This window comes from Stomoxys calcitrans, unplaced genomic scaffold, assembly GCF_963082655.1.
Source record: "Stomoxys calcitrans unplaced genomic scaffold, idStoCalc2.1 SCAFFOLD_58, whole genome shotgun sequence".
NCBI classification, from domain to species: domain Eukaryota; kingdom Metazoa; phylum Arthropoda; class Insecta; order Diptera; family Muscidae; genus Stomoxys; species Stomoxys calcitrans.
This window is the reverse complement of record NW_026739346.1, coordinates 93,976-117,697: the sequence shown is the minus strand read 5'-3', so window position 1 is coordinate 117,697 and position 23,722 is coordinate 93,976. Positions and strand designations below refer to the sequence as shown.

Below are 23,722 nucleotides of genomic sequence, written 5' to 3'. Positions count from 1 at the left end.
TGTAAAAAGAGAACAAGTTGACATCCTCAATGCCAAGTACTGCCAAATATTAAAAAAAAAGTATATCGGCTGATCGCTTGGCTTAACCTTATTCAGTGAATCCTGAATTTTTCGGACGATATAGAAAAAATGGCACAAAATAAAAACAAAACGATATTAATTTATATTTCCTACTTAGCTACAAGTGGTAACACCCCATTATGTTATCTTAACTATCTCTGTTAACTGACATTTATCTACATTGGATATATGCGAACCTTGCGGTGGATAGACAAACTACATCATTTGGATTTGTTCCATCTATTTATAAGTGCAAGGAAAAAAAGATACCAAAATTAGGAAAATACTATTGTTAAACTAATTTATATGATAACTTAATGACAACGACAGTGTAAAAATGTCTGATGACGAGTCTATGTCATTGGGCCAACAATATAAATTGAGAGAAACCACTACGATGTGGTCACAAAGGAAACGTTCACAGCAATCCAGCAACAACTACGACGATATGTTCGGTTTAGAGCATATGGAAAACTATAGCGTAGAGACGACAGCTTTGCATCGTAAGCTCCAAAGCAAAATGGAAGCATTGAGGATACTACGCAAGGAACTGGAAAAATTTCGCACCGAACGTGATCAATTCAAGTTAATGGCCGAGACCCTTCAGCTGCGATATGCGGCCTTACGACGAAATAGTAGTTTCTCAGATTTGACCGGATTCTCAAGTGACTTTAGCGCTGGTACACCAAATAGTGGGGGCAAGACGAGTGTGGCCAAGATTTTGCATGATTCTCGAGAGCGCAATATAAAACTAACCACAGAAGTGGAGTCTCTTAAACAAAAACTGTATGAAGTTCAAGGTGACATTGAAGTTTTACGGAATCAAAAGACCCCCGTTGGCAATGGGGAAAAGAAAAAAGATCACAACTGTCATAATGGAAAATCCACTAAAGATGAGGTAGCAGCACTTGACAATTGCTCAAAGGAAATGGTAATGCAATGGAAACAGGAACGTTCAAATTTTATATGCCATCTGGAACAGTTAAAGAAAAAGGTAATGTATCGGAATGTAATACAGGACATTGTCTCACCTAACACATTTCTTATTATTATTATTTCCTATTAACAGAATGCTCAATTAGCTTTTGATTTTAAGGCGGTCATCGATGAGAAGGAGGAATTGATCAACGAAAGGGATGCCTACAAATGTAAAGCACATCGATTAAACCATGAGTTATTGGTGTCTTTAAAAGCAAAGGAGATGCATCCAAAGGTATGAATGGAAATTTTAACAACATTAAGTAAATGATACACCTTAGAAATGTATATATAACGATTAGAAGGTATTTAGAAATTTACGATTCCAATAGGTGTAAAAGCGCTTGGCTTGCAAAAAAATGCTCAGTTTATGTATTTGGCTAATACATTTTGTAACCATAAAAGTCAAATTTAAATTTGCAAAAAGCTTCATCGAAAGGCTATCAGGCTTTGCTGGATCCCAGTCCATTGAAGAGAGACAGGAAATGCCAGGCATGATAATGGATCAGTGAACTCTTCTACGAAGATTGAAAAAAGGGGCATTGTCTAATGCTGTACGCTTCAGGGTATAGGGATTTTTCACCGTGTGGACAGAAATTTCACTGTACAGGCATTTAAATTACACTGGGGCTGAAGAAGAAAGACCTTCGGATACTGATTTAAATCCTTGTTGTTGTAGTTGTAACCACATTTTCATGTGGAGGTGGCGATCCTCGCCAAGCTCCTGTAGGTGAGCAAACTTAATTCGGTCCAAAGGACCGATCGCCGTGGGAACACAGTGGCCATTGGTTATTTAAAGCCGCCAATAACAGGTTGCGGATAGTGGAATACTCCATACGGAGTAGCTGCAAATGTAGTCGCGGACAATCAGTGGTATCGAGCGGAGAGTCTCAGCGAGAGGCAGGACGGCACCGGCTCTTCCACAAATACTGAGTGCCTATGAAGCTCGATATGACAAAGCGGTTTATTGGCGCGTTTAAATAACCAATGGCTACCCTATTAACGCGGCGATCGGTCCTTTGGACCGGAACGTGCTTGCTCACCTACAGGAGCTTGACGAGGATCGCCACCTTCACATGAAAATGTGGTTTGTTGGTGAATGCCAGGAAAGCCAGTTGTTCATGATAAAAAGAAGATTCCAGTGCTGGGGAGCTGGATTCACATTCCAGCGTTTTAGACCTGCCTGGAGGGAGGTGTTAGCGACGTCCTCAAAAACTTTAGCATGGCTGACCGTGCCGAATGCTTTCGATAGGCCTAGTACCCGGATGACAGTCCTGTCACAAGGCTTGGGCGGATTGAAGCCACGGCAAGTGTGTGCGATGATGGCATGCAAAGCAGAGGGCCATCTTTTTCTCGTGGAGATCGGTCCTTTGGACCAGAACGAACTTGCTCAACCTATAGGAGAACCTTTAGCTTTCCTGCATAGTCGATTCGGACTCCTGCCATTTAGAAATGGTTATTGTTGTTGCCACATCTTCGCATGTGGAGGTAGCGATCATCGTCAAACTCTGTAGGTGAGCAAGCTTATTTTGGTCCATAGAACCGATCTCCGCTGGAACATTATGACAGTTGGTTATTTAAAGCGCCTACAGGAGCTTGACGAGGATCGCCACCTTCACATGAAAATGTGGTTTGTTGGTGAATGCCAGGAAAGCCAGTTGTTCATGATAAAAAGAAGATTCCAGTGCTGGGGAGCTGGATTCACATTCCAGCGTTTTAGACCTGCCTGGAGGGAGGTGTTAGCGACGTCCTCAAAAACTTTAGCATGGCTGACCGTGCCGAATGCTTTCGATAGGCCTAGTACCCGGATGACAGTCCTGTCACAAGGCTTGGGCGGATTGAAGCCACGGCAAGTGTGTGCGATGATGGCATGCAAAGCAGAGGGCCATCTTTTTCTCGTGGAGATCGGTCCTTTGGACCAGAACGAACTTGCTCAACCTATAGGAGAACCTTTAGCTTTCCTGCATAGTCGATTCGGACTCCTGCCATTTAGAAATGGTTATTGTTGTTGCCACATCTTCGCATGTGGAGGTAGCGATCATCGTCAAACTCTGTAGGTGAGCAAGCTTATTTTGGTCCATAGAACCGATCTCCGCTGGAACATTATGACAGTTGGTTATTTAAAGCGTCATATCGAGAATTATAGGCAATCAGTATTTAAGCGAGAACCGGTGCCACTCGGTCTGTCACTGAGAGTCTCCATTCGATACCGCTGATAAACCGCGACTGCAATTGCAACTACTCCGTATAATAAGCACCCTACTATGCGCAACCTGTGGAAGGCGCCCGGTAGCTCTCAGCCGAACTTCTCGTGATGACGATAAACACCACACAAATCGGAGCTCAGAGTAGTGTGGTGATCATAGCTATCCCGTTTGTTAGGAATTGAAAATGTTCAGATTTTCAATAAACCAATAAACCGATCTTTAGAAGTGATTGCCTCAGCTTCTAGAGGACGCTAATTTGGTTGAAACTATCCGATTTGGTTGAAACTTAACACGAGGACTGCTTTCAATACCCTTGCTAAGTAAGTCCTATTATATTCATAACCTATCATTGCTCCCACCATTAGCGAACCCAGTCCAGCTTCCTGTGAAGTGCTTAAACCCTTTGAGTAGCAATTAAATGATCAAATTTTGTGGAAAACAATGAATTTGTTAAGATTCTGGGTGGGGAGGAGGGTGAAAACTTTTCTGGGGATAGGGTTAAGCACCCCCAGAGGCATAGCTACGCTTGTGCCTCCCACTTAAACCGGTTTGGTAATCTGACTTACTGATCCACTAGAGTGAATATACTTACGAAGATTCCACCCAGCTAAACGTTTTACTTGTCATTTTTGCTTTTGCTCTGTGAAAATTTCGCATGCCTGAACAATTAAAATAACGATTTTATTAAAATTTTTATAATCCAAAAAATTTTATTTTTTTTTTCAACATTTAAAAAAGTTTTTAATCAAAATCAAATTATTTTTTACATCATACCTAACCCGGTTTCCAACCACCCTGGTGTGCACCTGATAGCTTTACGCTTTCACATAATAACTTACTTGGTCTCTATAAATGAAATTGAATTTCGCCAAATTCGAACACCATGCCATAATCTTAAATGAGGTTTTGATCATCTGGACGGACTAGAATCATGCCGCAGAATTCTTTTCCGCTGCATTTATTATTTCCAAAATAGGTTTATTAATAACCTCCTTAATGTTGGAACCCCATACAAAGTCAACATGGGCAAAGTGTTCCAGATCAATAAAATGAGTTGCGCTCCTATTTCCCAATATCTCGGCCAATGCTTCGGCATCTTTTTTCGAAGAATACTCATCATAGTCGCTGTAGAACAAATGTATGGGATATCTGGGATTAATGTTTGACAAGTTGTATAGAGGTGGGGTTGACTGATTGTAGCGCCTTTGGTTGCCTTCAGGGCCAAGGTCATACTGAAGAAATTGTTTGGAATGGTAAAGTTGCAAAAAATGCAGAGCTTGATGCAAAGAACATGTAGTTGGTTGACTATTAAATAAATCGGGCAAAATAGACTAAAAGCAAGTAAAAAGAGGGATAGAATAGATGGTTTTAAGTCATTTGTCAATGTGAAATCATTTACCTTATCCATATAGCCCGAATATCCACCGAATAAACGATGTACAATAAAAGCACAAAACGTTGGATTTGCATGCACACTACGACATGCCTCTATGCCCAGCAGATAACGTAGAATCTTTGATCCGAACATAGGCAGGTCACTCAGGAAAGGATAGAGGGGAGTGTAAGTACCTACGAATCCTGCTAGATGCTTCAAGACAGTGCGAATATGGTTAATATACACCACGGGGGCAAGCATGTTTATGGTTTTAAATTTCATGTTATATTGCGGCTGTGTGGATAGCAAAACAAATCCAATTGATGTTCCCTGGGAGTAGCCCACATAATGAAGAGACGTCTCATGGGTTTGTTTCAAAATAAAATCTATGATGTCAGGCAAATCGATGGTACCAATTTCATGAAATGTAAATCTCCAAAATTGTCTATCCTCCGAAGACATATTCAAATGCCTTAAGCCGTAGGCATTTCCGCGGCTGTTACCCAACCACACATCATAGCCCTGATCCACCAAATCATAGGCCAAAGGATTCGCCAAGCCTTCGATGACCCAAACATCTGATGAACTGGTTATACCGTGCATTAAAAGCACCACCGGTTTTGATTGTGGTGTCGTTGTTGATGAAGATCTTCCAGATCTATTTGCTTTAGAATTGCCAATGCGAAAAATGCTAAGGCCATAGCCATCTTTGGTAAAAATTTCGTATGTTTTGCAAGCATAACCTGCCCTTTCAACTCGTTCCAGCTGTAATTATAGGCAAATATTTATATCTAGTGCCAAGTGTAAGACAAAGTTCAAACCTACCGTTGTTAATGTGTTTGGCTTATGCTCTGGCCGGAAAACTATTAAAAGCAAAGGAATTATTAATAAACTTATTATGAATAGCGCTTTCATTGTCTAATCCGTTGTTATCTGCTTGGTGCCCCTACTAGAAATGTTTCGTGCTCATTGCAGCTTTATCGTGATTTGATAGAAAAGCTAATAACAGTTTGGAAAATAATTGCCGAGTACTCTGTCGCGTCTAGTTAGCTTTGTAAACTAATCTCTCTACATTTAACTGCTAATAAATATGTGCCGGCACTTGACCGATCTCGCTTATGTGTTTCATTGCCTACTACTATAGCGTCATAAGCGTGTAAAAGTTGTAATACAAAGTTTCAATGAAACTTAATTCTCAACAAATAAACTGAGCACGTGGGAGTTGCTTAAACATTAATTGGTAACTAAAATTTTTGTAGTGTACTTCTATTTCTCTGTCAAAATCGTTTAAAAAGTCATTGTTGCTGTTGTTGTAGCCAAATTTGCATGTGGAGGTGGCGATCCTCGCCTAGCTCTTATAGGCGAGCAAGCTTGGTCCGTTCTATACGACCGATCGCCGAGGTAACATGATGACCATTGGTTATTTAAAGGCGCCAATATCTCGCCTTGTCGTATCGAGCATCATAGACATTCAGTATTTAAGCAACCGCTCTCTGACGGAGACTCTCCACTCAATACCGTTGATTGTCCGCGACTGCAGTTGCAGCTACTTCATACGGAGCATTCCACTATCCGCAACCTGTGGATAAAAAGAACATAACCCAGATTGGAGCTGAAAGTTCCAGCCTGTGTGATGCTCATAGTTATCCCGTATCAGGGACTGTCTTCGCAGTGGTTAGTTGTTTGATAAATAACCGAATTGCTATACCCTACACCGCTGTTGGGGTATTACCTTTTAATTAATTTGTTTATAACACCCAAAAGGATCGAAGTAAATAAACCCATCAACTTAGAATAATGCCTTAATTCGATTATGCAATGTCCGTTTGTCTTTGCAGGGTTTAGATATATGGGTTGCCCAAAAAGTCATTGCGGATTTTTCATATAGTCGGCGTTGACAAATTTTTTCACAGCTTTTGACTCTGTAATTGCATTCTTTCTTCTGTCAGTTATCAGCTGTTATTTTTAGCTTGCTTTAGAAAAAAAGTATATTTGATTAAAGTTCATTCTAAGTTTTAATAAAAATGCATTTACTTTCTTTTAAAAAATCCGCAATTATTTTTTGGGCAAACCAATATTTGTTGCCTATTGAAAATGGAACAATTCGTTTCAGATTATTAGGCCGATTTAGTCCTCCACAGGTTGCGGATAGTGAAATGCTTCATACGGAGTAGCTACAACGGCAGTCGCGGATAATAAGCGGTACCGAGCGGAAAGTCTCAGTGAGAGGCCGGACGGCACCAGCGCATTCATTAACACTGAGTGCCTATGATGCTCGATATGAAAAGGCGAGTAATTGGCGCCTTTAAATAACCGGAGGTCACCGTGGCGCAGAGGTTAGCATGACACCGAACCAAATCCCGGCGTAAACATCTACAAAATTTTCAGTGGTGGTTATCCCCTAACTAATGCTGGCTACATTTAAAAGGTATCCTGCCATGTTAAAACCTCTCTGCCGAGAGGTGTCGCTATGCGGCACGCCGTTTGAACTCGACATAAAATAGGTGGCCTCTTATCCTTGAGCTTAAACTTAAATAGGACTGCCCTCATTGATATGAGAGAAGTTTTCCCTGTTCCTTAATGGAATATTCATGGGTAATTTAGTAATCGGTACTTTTGACTGGAAAGAGTTTGATCACCTTTAGGAGCTTGACGAGAATCGCCACATATAGACATGTGGCTACAACAACAACAAAGTTGATCAATACTTGTAGTCTGCACATTTGTCACGGATACCATGTGCTACGTAATGATCGTTTAAGGAGTGGAGGTGGGGGATTGACCATCGTGATATACTGTTCCGTGCAGTAAAGAGCAATTTTTTTTGAAGGCTCCACGTTCTGCAAGGTGAGTGAGTTTGCCCCTACTGGGACTACGAATAGGTGCAGCAGCTCGCCAAATATTTCCATTGCATCCCCCGATCTCCTAAGTGACGTATGCTGGCAAGCCGTCATTTCTTTGGGATCAAACTACCTCCCCATAATACCCACACCCCCTCCTCCAAACAGCATAGAGATAGTATCATATGCGGACGATTGTACGATCATGATATTAGGCCCCCCACCCATTGATGACATCTGCGATAGGTTGAACGTCTACCTCAACGAACTTGCCTCATATTTCGCTGCAAGAAATCTGAAGATATCCGCCACCAAATCTTTAGCCACATTGTTCACTGCAAATACGCGTGAGGTGAATACTGAGCTGACTGTGATGGTCGATGGAGAAATGATTCCGACCATCAAGTGTCCCAAAATACTTGGCGTCACATTTGACAGTTCTTACATTTTCTCCCCACATGCCACATCAATCTGCGATAAAGTCAAAAGTAGAAACAAGATCCCCAAGTCGCTTGATGGCAGCACTTGGGGTGCAGCCAAAGAAACCTTGTTGACCACGTACAAAGCAATTGGCCGGTCTGTGGTAACTTATGCAGCGCCAGTGTGGTCTCGTCAACTTTGTGACGCGCAGTGGAATAATATTCAGATCTGTCAGAATGCCGCCCTCCAAACTGCGACGTGCTGTCTCCTCAGCTCTCATGTAGACCACCTCCATCAGGAGACAAAGATCCAACAGTGTGAAGACATAACTACATGCTGTCTAAGCAATACTTTTTGGGCTGTTGTCGCAGAGATGAAGGCCCAGAAGCCTTCAGATAGATCTACATGATCTAGAGCGTGAGGTTCAGCGCTACAAGATAAGCGAGTATCTCTAGATCAAGCGGCATATCAAGCAGGTCTAAACAACATTCATGCAGACACGGTAGCAGATGCGGTAAATAGCTACCGGGTGAATGTAGTCCTTAGACAACGACCGCCTCCCATTGCAACTGAAGAAATCGACCACCCCCGGCAAACCAAAGTAGTTCTGGCTCTATTACGTTTCGGCAAATGCAGCCGCCTCAACTCCTACAGAGCAAGGATTGATGCCAACGTGCAAGATGTATGTCCCGAATGTAACCAGGGACCGCACAATACACACCCCTAAAATGTGCTAGAAGAAAATAGGTGAATATTGAACTGTTAAGTCATTTCGTGGAGAGATCTGCGACAGTCGAGGGGGGTTTTTGAATTCAGAAATACGTTCTCCAGGGATTAAATGGCTGCCTGGCTGTTTGAGAAGATATTTATGCGAGTTGTCGTTATGACATTATATCTTAGCCATTCCACCACTTTTTTGTAAGAAATTTCGCTTGATACACAATGTAGTGATTGGGTAACCTACTCAATATTACCAGTCCTAGTTCATCAAAGTACACACCAAAGCCCACCTGGTCGTCTAGTTTGGAACCATCCGTATAGAAGTCTATGTAACTTCTATTACCAGGGTTATCGCAGCTCTAATCGGTTCTATCAGGAATAGTGGTACAGTACTTTTTATCAAAAAGCGGCTCAGGTAGGGTGTAATACACACCGCCCGGAACATCGGACACTGTATCAAGGATAACACAGTATCAGTGGCCATCACATGACCAAAGACAAATTTGTCTTGCCACAATGTCCAGAGGGATTAGATATAGCATTAAATTCAGTGCATCAGATGGTTTCGTCCTCAGTGCGGCTGTGATACACTAAATGGATTTTAAAGCGCCGTCCACTAGACCACAACACCATATAGCATTATAGGTCTGACAACTGCAGCATATACCCAATGCATGACACACGGTATAAACCCCCATATTTTGCCAATGGCTCTTTTGTAGGTGTATAAAGCAAGAGTTGCCTTTTTTGCCCCTTCCAAAATGTGGGATTATAAGTTCAATTTCCTGTCCAGCAAAACACCCAAGTATTTTGCGCTATCTGTAAATGGAACATTCTCTCCTCCCAAGGAGACAGGTTCCACTGTAGGTACTTGTAATTCCGTTCTTACTTGAACGGATTTACGTCTAGATCACTTTCGGTAGCCCACTTTGCTGTGGCACGTAGAGCTTCCTGAAGTATATCTCTAAGAGTGATAGGAAACTTTCCCTAACAGCAATAGCCACGTTGTTGTTCTTGTTAAATCCTCATTTTCATGTGGAGGTGGTGATCCTTGTCATGCTCCTGTATGTGAGCAAGCTCGTTCCGGTCCAAACGACCGATCGCCGCGGAAACAGGGTGGCCGTTGGTTATTTAAAGGCGCCAATAACTCGTAATATCGAGGATCATAGGCGCTCAGTATTTGTGCAAGAGTCGGTGCCTTGTTGGTGCACCCGGGCTCTCACTTAGACTCTCCACTCGATACCGCTGAATGGTCCGCGACTGCCTTTACAGCTACACCGTATGGAGCATTCCACTATTCACAACCTGTGGGCGCGACTCGTAGCTCGCAGCTAAGTTTCTCATGCGTCTCAAGCTCAATGTTCCTTTTTTCCAGAGACAATAATATACTGTTAATTGCTATGTTCCAAAGTAGAGGAAACTCGAGAAATTTCTCTGCCGACCCATCTTTTTTGATCTACAGATTCAAAAGCCTGCCGTAGTAAGTTATTAAAAAACTTTCTTACGGTAGAGTTGATGCCTAGAAACTCCAACTCCTTCATGATTGACGTCGGTCTTACATTATTGAAAGCACCTTCAATGTCAAGAAATGCTATCATTGCTCGTTAGTAAGTCTATTCATGATGGAATGTCAAAGCATACTGAGCATCTTTCTCTTTGACACCATGTCTGAAATCCCACGTGATCTGTCAAATACTAATGCATGAAAATCCTAACCTCAAAAAAATCACCCTTTATATTCCTTGACAGCGAGAGAACCCTCTATGTAGTCGACTAGGTCGTGGAGGGCTGTTTCAGTGGGTTTGCCTTTACTATATGCATGCTGCTGCCGCGACAGGCGATCTCCAGGGATCTTTGAGTGTTCAGCATAAAGGTTGACAGACTAATAGGACGAAAATCTTTCGCTTCCGTAGGGTAGGGTTTTCCTGCTTTCGGAATGAAAATGACCTTCGTGTCCCTCCATCCCACAGGTATATACGACATGCTGATACAAACAGAGTATATCTCCCTAAGCCAGGGAACCATTCTATCAGACACAGCTTGTAATTCAACCGGTGATACATCATCAGGGTCTAGCGATTTAAACGAGTCGGAGCTTTTTATCGCCCAAAGGATTTTCAGCTCAGACACAATTTCCTCAATAACCTACGACGAATGCATACCAATGACATCCTCTTCTAGAGCCACATTGTTCGTTTGAGAGTTTCCCAGAAATGCGTGTCAACGAGTAGTTCTAGTGTTTCCTCCCTAGACATTGTCCATGTATTCTCTGACTTCTGTATATAACTCACATTTATAGGTCTCGAGAATAGGACCATGCACTCTCTGACTTCTGTATATATCCCACATTTATAGGTCTCGAGGATAGGACCTTCCTTAGCCTAGAGGTCTCAGACGTATCCTCTACGGAGTTGCAGAATTCCACCCAGGATTTGTTCTGAGCCTTTCTCAGCTTTTATAGACGTCCCAATCGTGTGGTGCCTTTGAGGCGTTTTTATAGTCGAATCTGACATGCGTGCCGCAGAGCGACATCTCTTTAGAGAGAAGTTTTCACATGGCAAAGTACCTCACAAATTTCGTCAGCATTAGGAGGGAATAACCACCGCTGAAAAATGTTTTCTGATGTTCTCGCCAGGATTCGATACGCTTTATAGGCGGATACGCTAACTTCTGCGCTATAGTGGCCTCCGCAGCTTCCATGTAAACTGATCTTCCATTTTAGGGTCTTAATGCCATACAACGTGGATTTATTGCCCAATTTCGTTGAAAATATGACCTATATAAGAGTTCTCAAAAGTTCAGCAGGGCTGACCTTAACATGTTTCGTTTTTGAATTTCGCAACGATTGGGAATACATATACTTTAACTTTTAATTATTCCGATGTGTTACAAACGGAGTAAAAAAATTTATATATCTCCGCTTTCTCAACTACAAATTTTTACTATGATTTCTGTGTCAAATTTTCCTTTATTAGACGGATCTTGTTTTATTCCCTATATACCCTTTTTAATTCTTGGCTTTTCATTTTCCAACGCACTACATACTTTTCAAATCCTTTTTTTTAGTTCCTTGATATCGACAGTATCATTTTGGAGAATAAGTACCTGAATGAACGTTTGAAACACATTGAGAGCGAAGTCGAACTAACTAAGCAGGCCGTAAGCAAATATAAGGTAAGTTCATATAATGAATTATGTATAGATAACGCCCATTATAGTATGTCCTATGGGCATATAACATTCTTAAAGTAATTTTTCAATAACTATACTCGACTGCATCAACTTTTACTAAAAATATTATTGAATAAAAATAAAGAAGTGGAATGCCATTAAAATCATCCTGTTTATAACTTTGTTATTAACGATAAACATTTGCTGCATATGACTTAACCCATTTTCATAAAACAATTTCTCTTAAACATTTGAACACAAAAAGACAATATTGGAATCAAGACGTAAGAAGGGTATCATGAAATTAGGTGCACAAACGCCAATAAATATCGATGATAATATATTATCCCATAAACAAGGTAACATGATTTTATATACCGCCCAGTATTAATGTTGTTTTTTATTGTTTTTATTTTCGTTCAATTTGATTTGATTTAATTTAATTTATTTAAAATGAAAACGATTTGATTAAATCCGAAGATTAAAGTTGTATTGTAGAGCATATAATGCAAAATTTAGTTGCAAGTTCATACTCAGAGTTTGAAGCCTTCAAAAAATACGGAGTGTGGTTAAAGTACGATTTTTAGTTTTTAGACAGCAACACGACCATTATTTCCTCTGATTTGTTTATTTTTGTTTTTATCTCAACGGAAACATTAGAACTACTCGTTGATACAACGGACAACGTGGCGCCAGAATAGGTTGTCTCTGGTATCCATTCGTCGTGGGTTATTAGGGGAATTGTATCTGAGCCGAAAATCCTTTGGGCGATAAGAAGTTTCGACTGCTTTAAGTCGCCAGGCCCTGATGATGTATCACCGGTTGAATTAAAAGCTGTGTCTGATAGATTGGTTCCCTGGCTAAGGGAGATATACTCTGCTTGTATCAGAATGTCATATATACCTGTGGGATGAAGGGACACGAAGGTCATTTTCATTCCGAAAGCAGGAAACCCTACCACACAAAGGCGAAAGATTTTCGTCCTATTAGTCTGTCATACTGCAGTAGTGGTACCTCGGCTAAACGAAAGAAATGCGGATTGGGATAAATATCGACACAAATTCCGCACGTCTATCCCTTCTAGACCAGAAAAGGAAGTGGAAACTGAGGAGGATATAGACATAGTGGTCAAGCGGATCACGAAGGCCCTGAATGACTCGCTTGTGTCAGAATGTCCTAGTGACAACCCAATGGGCAAACAGCGACCGCCATGGTGGCCCAGAGCTGGTTGGTCTATAAAAGGACTGCTGAAATCTCTTCAACAGAGCAAAAGTCACAAGAGCACCACACGATTGGGACATCTATAAGGCTGAGCTAAGAAAATATAAGGGCGAGCTTAGAAAGGCTCAGAACAAATCCTGGGTAGACTTCTGCAGCTCCGTGGTGGATACATCTGAGGCCTCTAGGTATATTCAAAAATCAGAGAATGCATGAACAATATCTAGTGAGGAAACACTAGAATTACTTGTTGATACACATTTCCCGGGAAATTCTCCAACAGGCAACATGGCGCCAGAAGAGGTAGTCACTGGTATGCATTCGTCGGAGGTTATTAGGGAAATTGTGTCTAAGCCGAAAATTTTTTGGGCGACAAGAAGTTTCGACTCGTTTAAGTCGCAAGGCCCTGATGATGTATCAACGGTTGAATTACAAGCTGTGTCTGATAGACTAGTTCCCTGGCTTAGGGAGATATACTCTGCTTGTATCAGAATGCCATATATACCTGTGGGATGAAGGGACACGAAGCTCATTTTTCATTCCGAAGGCAGGAAAACCCTACCACACTAAGGCGAAAGATTTTCGTCCTATTAGTCTGCCATCCTTTATGCTGAAGACTCTAGAGAGGTTGATAGAAACATATCTTAGGGCAAAGATCCCCGAAGATCGTCTGTCTCGGCAACACCTTGCATATAGGAGGGGCAAGTCCACTAAAACAGTCCTTCACGACCTTATCGGCTACATAGAAGGTTCTTTCGCTGTCAAGGAATATACAATGGTAGCATTTCTTGACATTGAAGGGGTGCTTTCAATAATGTAAAACCGACGTCAATCATGAAGGAGTAGGAGTTTCTAGGCATCAACTCTACCGTAAGAAAGTTTATTAATAACTTACTCACTAAAGTTTTTAGAGCGCACAACAAGCCGATTATTGGCTTATGTGTATGTCCATAGTGGCATGAGGCGGATTAATATCTGCACCCTCTTTTCAACCTAACCTAACCTACTAAAAGATGCATTACGGCGTGCTTGGGATCTGTGGATCTAAAAAGATGGGTCAGCAGAGGAACAACTCAAGGAGGTGTGCTGTTTCCCCTACTTTGGAATATAGCCATTAACAATATATTATTGTCTCTGGAAGAAAAAGGCTTACAAATGGTCGCGTATGCTGATGACGTGGCATTTGCGGTTAGGGGAAAGTTTCCCTGCACTTTAAGAGATATACTTCAGGAAGCTCTACGTGCAACAGCAAAGTGGTCTACCGAAAGTGGTCCAGATATAAATCCGTGCAAGACAGAAGCTGTTCTTTTCAGTAGGAGATACAAGTTGCCTACAGTGGAACGTGTCTCCCTGGGTGGAGAGAATGTTCCATTTACAGAAAGCGCAAAATTCCTTGGTGTTTTGCTGGACAGGAAATTGAACTTCAAATCCAACATTTTGGAAAGGGCAAGAAAGGCCACTCTTGCCCTATAAACCTGCAAGAGAGGCATTGGCAAAAGTTGAGGGGCTTAGACCGCGTGTCATGCATTGGGTATATACTGCTGTTGTCAGACATATAATGCTATATGGTGTTGTGGTCTGGTGGACGGCGCTTCAAAAGTCTACCTACTGCTCAATACTTAACCGGATCCAAAGGATGGCTTGTTTGTGCATCACAGCCGCAATGAGGACGACACCATCTGATGCACTGATTTAATGCTACATCTTATGTCTCTGGACATTGTGACTAGACAAATTGCAGCGACCACTGCCGTGAGATTAAGGGAGCTTTCTCATTGGTCATGTGGCAACTACAGACGCTGTGTTATTCTTGATACAATATCCGATGTTCCAGGCAGTGTGGATTACACCCTACCAGAGTCGCCTTTTTATAAAAAGTACTGTATCACTATTCCTGGTAGAACCGATATTCCTGGAACTACGATATCCCTAGTAACACGGAAATCGTACGTGTACGTGTACTCTAAGGATCTAGAACTGGTCATATCGAAAAGGTTACCCGACTATTGCAGTGTGTATCAAGCGGAGATCCTTGCAATTAAGGAAGTGGTGGAATGTCTAAGATATAATGTCATTACGTAGATCGGCATAGATATCTTCTCAGACAGCCAGGCAGCCATTTAATCCCAGGAGAACGTATTTCTGAACATCAACGAGATGGCTGAACATTTCAAAATTCACCTGTTACGGGTGCCGAGCCACAGAGATATCCCAGAGAATTGTAAAGCGGACGAGCTTGTGAGACTAGGAACTGATTTTCTGATTTTCGCATATTATTGGGCTTTTTAAAGAGATCTAGATGGTTCAACGGTAGAAACGGCTAGAAGACATATTTCTTCTTCTGTTCCTTTGGTATCACAATTGACGAAAACGTCTAAATGAGTCTGATGGCAGACTGCCACTTAAACCTAACCTAACCTTAATATCAAATAAGCACGTTATTTACATATCCGGCAACAATTATTCTCCAACAGCTTTTGGTTTTAGATCGTAAATGGACGGGCATTCCACAGCTTGTGGGCATTCCACTATCCACAAGCTGTTTTCGCGCCTGATAGCTCTCAATTGAGCTTCTCATGATAACGATGAACACCACATAGATCGGTGCTCATAGTTTCAGCCTGTGTGATGCTCATTGTTATCCCGTGCCGGTATTTAGTATTTTAAGCAGTGCTAGTTTATCCATCACTGTTTTAGATATCATTTACGGATTGTTCCTAGCACTCTGTTTCTTGACACAAAAAAATATACGGGACAATTCTGAGGTTCTCTAGATTGCTATTTGCATGGGGTTTTTTTTCAGGGACGCTACTAAAGTAGATCGATGGGGACAGCAAACGACGTCATAATTTTTGCTGCTCTTTTGGCATTTATTTTCAGTAAGGTTTGCCATTTAATAATGAAAAGTTATACGAGCCAAGAGTCGAAATTATCAAAATTTACTGCCAAAATTCGGAGTCAGTAGCCTCAACGTTAAGAGCGCTACCTACGTCCTTATTTCTGACTGAATGGCTTTGTCAATAGGCAAAATATGCATTAGTGGTCAGACAGCAATCCACACGTAATCCATGAATCATCATTGCATCCCGAAAAAAATTTTGTTTGTTTGTTGCGGTTTATGGGCCGGTGGCATTATTGGGCCGTACTTCTTCCGTGATGTTCAAAACCGTCACGTTACTATGAATGGGAATCGCAACCATTCTATTGTAACAGAATATTTTTGGCCCTAATTGGATGTTATGGACTTGGAGGACATGTGGTTCCAACTACACGGCGCCACAAGCCACACAGCGAATATTACAATCAATTTATTGGGAACCAAGTTTAAAGAACGTGTTATCTCACGAAATGGTCCAGTCGGTTGAGCGTCTCGGTCGTGTGATTTGACGCCGTTCGTCTATTTCCTGAGCGGCTACGTCAAGTCTATGGTCTATGCCAACAAGCCAGCGAGATTGATGAACTTCGTACGAATATCGAACGCAAAATTGCAGCAATATCGGCTCGAAAATTGAGTTCAGAGTCTGGACTTCTGCAAGTGTGACGTAGGGGCCATGCAAAAAAACCAAGTTCCATACATAATGGCACCGAACGTACTTTCACAGAAATAATGAATTTAATTGATTTTTGCTTTATTTAAAAACTTTTGTAGCGCTTTTATTGAGCCCGATATATGGAACATCACTGACTATGGTGGCGTATGACGTATGTTGGACGTGGGCCTATTTATCTAATGATAATCATACGCACCTATGTTCAATAAATTTATAGAATTTATTTTAAATTGTTGATGCTGCGTCAAAGTTTTACTCCATATCATGAGTAGTACTACGAACTGTTCGACATTTCTTTTTCAACTGAACCGTTACCGTTGACATACCATCCATTCTGACATACTATTTAAAACGGTTTCCTGGCATACACTGGAGGCATAACTCTATTTAATAAAATGATTATTTTATTTTTTCTTTTATTTTTTTTGTTTATTGTCTGTATTATTTGTTGTTATTACCTGTTACTATTTCAAAACTTACCTTTGCTTTTGCGTCTCCATTCAATATGTGAATATTAAATTTACAGTTAAAAATTTACTGGAAAATGGCATCGATTTACCTACAAAAACTGAAACCATTCATGACCTGAAGGCATTATGTTTGACTTTATTGGATAATTTAAATGATAAAAATCTGGCGCTGAATCATCAAAAGAAAACCAATAAGTAAGTGCAAAAGTGAAGTTTGCCCCTGTTCCTTAAGGGAATGTTCATGGGCAAATTTGGATTTGTAAGCGAAAAACCAGACAATTAGAAAATAAAATAAAATTTGGCATTTGTTTTTGTTTTCATTACTCAAGGATTCTGGCCACAAAAATGGCCGAGCTGGAACAACGTATGAAGGCCTTGGCTGGCATTGAGACATCCAATGATGATGATGGCTTTTCACCATCCGAATTTCTATTGAAGGGTTATTGTCCCTCCATGGTGGACAGTGCTGCCTCAAATTCCGGCAAAGAACAAGAAGATGACCAAGAGTCAAAGGGCGCCAAGGCTGGTGCTGTGTCTTCAGCTACCACAGCACGCAGCACAACATCATGCGGTGAGAGCCATGTAACCGAAGACTCTGGTACCATGTCTTCGGAAAATGAAGAATCCATGAAAATGCCTCGTGCCACCAATTCCGATGATGGCATGTCTTCACTGTCAACTGAGTCGGGTCGCAGTATCTTATCCTCGGAATACGAAATAACCAATAATGGTGTATGTCCCATAAATCTAAATGATTTTGCGGATGCTGCCTTGTATGCATATAAAACTGCCTCATCAACTTCGGGTTCAGCAGGAGACAAAACACAGCGTAAAGAAGGCCGTCGTCCATTGCCTATACCCAACTCTATAGTACAGGAACGCCATGACGATCTGAAGGATTTACCACCTGAGCTGGCGGCTTTGGTGCAGAAAGCTTTACACGAACTGGATCTAAGAGATTTCGATGAAGTTGTTGGTGGTGTTTGTGAAGATGTTGGAGTGGAGGCAAAAGAGGAAGATTTGAATTTGGATGATCAAGATGTCAATGATATCTTGGAGGAAGAACTCAACAGTGAAGATGGAGCTATTGGAGGATGTACGAGTTTAATTAAGGCAAATTAAAACTGAATAAAGTTGTTATTAGTTTATTATATTATTTCATTACACTCACTAACACATACACACACACACACCCACAAACACTTAAAATGCCTACCAAATAATCCAAACTTTATATTTCTATATACCTTTATCATATCAGCTATGAATATTAAACAATTTCCATTTATGGAAGACAAACCTACCCACATTCCCTTTAATCTCTATGTCCATTACTTGATACTACTATAAAATCCAAAATAACTCTCTTAAAACAAACAACATATATTTTCTAGTCACAGTTTTTTAAACAACCAGATTAAAAACAGAGAAAAACTAAAAAAACAAACCAAAAAGTATTTAACTGCCGCCCTATCTGTCACTTTAATAGATTCAAGTTAAATGTACCTATAAAGAATGCCAGAACTTACATAGCCTGTTCACAGATACACCACATAAGGACGCCGCTCGATTATGAATCGCCATATTTCACACTCATTGTTATTTAACAATTTACCATAATTATCAAAAGCATTTGTTAATTTTTCTATTGGTATAATAGGAAATGTAGGCTTTTGAATTTAGCATATAACCAATGATTCTCAATCGCATTAACTGGTCTGTTTATTTTTTTATTTTTGTTTTGTTTTTGGTTTTTATAATAAAATTACGACGAATATATGCAATTGATGAAAAGAACAAGGAAATGGCTTAATAATAATAATTTATACATATTTCCGAGTATATTTATTGTTAATACACAAATAAAAGACTAAAGTAATAACAACAAACCGAAATAAAGCTATGAAAAACGTTATGAATTAATCGAATCGGAATTGAGTGTGTTTTTATTTCCGTTATATAGGTGCCAACTACTGGCGCCCGAGCAGGGACCCGACGCGAATACGTAAATTCCGAACCTGCCGCCAACGAACGTCGAACGTCGGGTTCCAACCATGACAATAGTCGTACTAAAACGCGAGCAACTCCTTGAACCGAGCCGAAAATTAGGGACGGCCACTGAAGATTTTACCGTAGATCACATAGCTCAGCGACCATATCCGAGCAAAAAGGATACGAGCGTCATCCGAAGTAAAACCCGTGGAATGGATTGCGATGGACGTAAGAACAATATGTGTCCCAGAAGCGCAGAGTATAAGCGATGCTGAAGTAATGAATAAAGTATACCAATGGGGTATAAGTACTCTAACGAAGGCGACATGGCAGAATTCTTACAGCGGTTAAAGAAATAAGCCGAGTTCCATAACATACCAGGGAACCGACTCCTCCCCTCATTGGTAAAAATTCTTGAGGGAAACGCACTTAAGAATTTCAGGGTGAAAAGAGCCTACATAATCACATGGAATGAGTTTCGTTCCGAGGCGGAAAAATGTTTCTTGTAAGGCATGCAAGCTAAATCGAGCACCCAAGGCAGCATAACCTGGGATAGTAAAGGATTTTCAATTAACCATATTGACAACAGCACGACGTTGACCCCAATTAAAAATTATGAACCATTTGGAGCGAATATACAAAGGGCTCCCACTCGAATACCGACACTATATTCGCCGCCGATTTCCGAACGTTGGACGACCTCATACGATTTTGAGTCGCAGAAACGTTATGATTCAGGACAAGAATCCCATGGCAGCCGGTTGTATGTACCGGATTGACTCGATGAATTCCTTCATTGGCACAGCTTCTCGTAATGAATACCACATAGATTGGACCTCAATGTTCCAGCCTCTGTGGTGCTCACAACTATCCCTTGCCTCATTCGTCCCACATGTTAGTTGAAAGTGGACATAATTCTCCCGCTCCAGCCACTTCTGTCAGTGCCACATCACGAATATTTTGCTCTTATTGCGGTACGGAGAGAATTTTGATGAGATAGTGTCAATGTCAATCAAATTGCCCCACCGAAAAAGGGCTCGACGCAGGATCCCAAAAGAGGTCGATACTTTATTTCCGTGAGCATAAATGGGGTGCGAAAAAATGCGCTCATCGATACTGGCGCATCGGTACTGCTACATCTAATCATTGCAATCAAAAAAGTGGTGGAATGGCTAAGATATAATGCCATAACGTCGATTGTCTTAAATCTTTTCTCAGCTGCACAAGCTGCTATCAAATCCCTGGCGAACGTATTTCTAAATTCAAAAACCGCCCTCGACTGCCGCAGATCTCTCCATGAGATGGCTGAACAGTTCAAAATTCACCTGTTCTGGGTGCCGGGCACATAGATATCCCAGGGAATTGTAGAGCAGACGAGCTTGCAAGACTAGGAACTACCTTACACTTCCCAGGGGAACTGGAATCTGTGGGTGCTACTTGTAAGCTAGGTCTGCAGGATCAGGCCCGAAGGTCAACGAATGACAGATAGACACAAATGGGGTGTTGTGATCACTCCAAAATTATGTGGCCTACCCTAGACTTGAAGAGGTTGTTGTTGTGGCAGTGTGTTGTACACCGAGGCGGCAGCCCTTGCCGATGAAGGATTCCATCAGGTCAATCCGGTACGTACAACCGGCTGTCATGGGATTGAAGAGGTCGACCACTTTGCTGTCATTGGCTAGAACAGACGTCTCAGTCATTGTGTCCGCCATGACAGGTCACTGCCCGACCGGTAAACATGTTGACAGACTGAAGTTTGCAAGTAACGACTTCTGCAAAAGCTGTCAGGACGTCGAGGAAGAAGAGAATATAGAACATCTACTGTGTATGAGTCCGGCGCTGGCAGTCAGAAGGAGATCTATTTTAGGATCTCATTTCTTTGAGCACATGTTTAAATATTCAAGTACAAAGTAACTCTTTATCCCGGGCTGGTTTTACCAATCGTACATGTCTTGTGTAAACTCTTTGCCCAACTATGATTTGTTCTGTCGATACGAACGATTTGTTCACTTCTAGCCTTCATTCAGTCAAACGAACCTGCCACGTATGTGCTTGTAACTACTCCCCTCGATCCAACACAACAACACGTCTTGTCTTTACTAATATACCCATAACAACTCCGCCGATGAGTTGTGTGAAGCCGAAGACCATAATCAATGGGAAGACCCGGCACGGGATAGCTGTGAGCACCACACAGGCTGGAACTTTGAGCTCCAATCTGTGTGGTGTTCTTCGTTAGAGAAGCTTAGCTGAGAGCTATCGGGCGCGTCAACTGGTTATGGATAGTGGAATTCTCCATACGGAGTAGCTGTAACTACAGCGGCGAACAATCAGCGGTATCGAGTGGAGAGTTGCAGTGAGAGGCCGGGCGGCACCGGCTCTTGAGTGCTTATGCTGCTCGATATGGCAAGGCGAATTGTTAAAATAAGCAATGGCCAACCTGTTCCCGCGGCGATCGGTCTTTTGGGTCGAAACGAGCTTGCTCACTTACAGGAGCTTGACGAGGAATGCCACCACCACATGAAAATGTGGCTACAACAACAAACATTGAGTGTTGGAGCGACATTTTAATTGTTTGTATTTTTTCCAATGCATTTTTTCTCAATAAATTTGTTTTCGTAAGTTTTCTTAAGGTTGGGTGTTTGCCATTAGCCATTAGCGTGAACTCCCTGGTCCAAGAAAAGGACATACTTAAGTAGATAAGTGGCAGTGTCCGCAATCGAAACGACTTGTCCTGACATAATTCCGGGTATAAAACACACCTGCATTCCCCTCCCACCAAACCATAGGAAGTCTTTACTTATCCGCCGACCAGTTCTCCGACTCCAGTCGAATACGACGATCCCGATGTCGGCCAGGTCAGCGCTCAATTTGCTCACAACAAGAGTCCTTATGGCTTTGAACTTGCGTCGAGATTACTCCAACCTATTGTAGCATCAGCGCCCACCAAAAGTTCCCGAACAACTATAAATCGCCTGTCGTCGACAACATCACCAACCAAAAGTAGCAATAAGGGAGCCTTGAACTTGCGAGGGGGTCTCCGTCGAGCTAAATCCAACCGTCATCCAATGTACGAAGACGACAACCTTATCACCCTGTACCACATTGTCATTAAACCAATAAAGTCACCTTATTGTCCACTCTCGATTCTAATTAACTTGTGTTATCACTTAAGGTTTCTTGGTCCTTAGTTTGACCCTGGAGACGACTGAAGGTACCTCAGCCTTCGACAAAACCACGTTACAGTTAACAAAACTTCTTTATGAATAGTAACTACTGACTTAAGCTGTCAACATTCCCACAGTGAGCGGAACTATGCTCTGGAACGATATTACTCTACAAAGGGAGCTGCCAAGAATCATTACACCTCCATGCAAGTTTCTGGCTACAACAACAACTAAAGTTGCTTATTTCAGTTGCTTGAAAGAGGATTTTTGCAATCATTTATAATGTAGTTCCTATTAAATAATTGAATCTATCTAAAGCGTTTCAATATCCTCATCCGCACGCTTTGAAAACGACGGCAACACATTCCTAAAACCAAGGCAAACGTTCCGACTATGGGTACTCTATTTTATTATAGTGCTACTCTGTCCAAATTTATATCCAAATTTTCGCCAATCTGGATCATATTTGGTTCAAGTGTCAAAAATCTTAAACAATTCACAATTTCAAATTTCGGATATAGGCTGCCCTAAAGACCCTAAATCGGCAGACCGGTCTATATGACAGCTATATCGAAATGTGGTCCGATTTGATTTGGATGTCGAGGGGTTTAATACAACTCACTATTTCAAATTTCAGCCAAATCGAGTTATAAATTCGCCTGTTATGGCTCTAAGACCTTATACCGGGAGATTGGTCTATAAGGTAGCTATATAGTCCCATCGGGGCCATTTTTGGCAAGAATTACGGGGGCATAGTAAAAGTCACTGTGTAAATTGCAGCAAAATCGGGCGCCTGTTATGGGCTTAATTCCCAGAATGGGCAGATAGATCTATATAAAAGCTATATCTAAATATAGATATATCTGTATATATATATATATATATATATATATATATATATATATATATATATATATATATATATATATATATATATATATATATATATATATATATATATATATATATATATATATATATATATATATATATATATACAGATATATCTAAATATATATCTCATTTTCATGCGGAGGTGTCGCTCCTCGTCAAGCTCCAGTAAGCGAGAAAGATCCCCATATGAACAGGGTTACCATTGCTTATTTAAAGGCACCAATAACTCGCACTGTTGTATCGAGCGTCATAGTCACTCAGTATTTGTGTAAGAGCCAGTGCCGCCCAGTTTCTCACTGAGACTCTCCCCTCGATACTGCTGATTTTCCGCGACTGCCGCTGCAGCTACTCCGTATGAATCATTCCACTATCCACAACCTGTGGTGAGTATAAAAAGGCTAAATTATTTTTAGGGTTAGTATTTTATTTAAATTAGCACTTTGTGGCTTAGCGATGCGCGGGTACTTGTTAACTGGCACTTGTGCCGGTGGGACACAAGGCCAAAAACTGTCGACTGTGTGATTGGAAGCGTGATTGTTTCACTCGCTACATAACAGAAGCATAACTTGACTGTGACGAGTAGGTAACGGGCGGATAGAAAGGTTCAGTGGATCCAGTGGTGTTTTTGTTTATTATGGAACACAAATGTCAGATGCACC

The 23,722-nt window shown here is 41.3% G+C and overlaps 2 protein-coding genes across 2 annotated transcripts; one reads left to right on the top strand and one right to left on the bottom strand.

Moving 5' to 3' along the window:
- Positions 1-271: 271 nt before the first annotated feature.
- Positions 272-18,944, top strand: LOC106093698 (uncharacterized). Its single transcript, XM_059370735.1, has 6 exons — positions 272-1,054; positions 1,130-1,273; positions 11,667-11,774; positions 12,037-12,130; positions 17,067-17,205; positions 17,340-18,944. The coding sequence occupies exons 1-6, from the start codon at positions 398-400 to the stop codon at positions 18,130-18,132; spliced, it is 1,935 nt and encodes a 644-aa protein (XP_059226718.1). The 5' UTR covers positions 272-397; the 3' UTR covers positions 18,133-18,944.
- LOC106093699 (lipase 3) lies at positions 3,925-5,664 on the bottom strand. The gene is made up of 3 exons (XM_013260820.2): positions 5,446-5,664; positions 4,645-5,385; positions 3,925-4,576 (listed from the first exon to the last, which is right to left on the bottom strand). Exons 1-3 carry the CDS (start codon positions 5,533-5,535, stop codon positions 4,175-4,177), a joined length of 1,233 nt encoding a protein of 410 aa, XP_013116274.2. The 5' UTR covers positions 5,536-5,664; the 3' UTR covers positions 3,925-4,174.
- Positions 18,945-23,722: the final 4,778 nt, after the last annotated feature.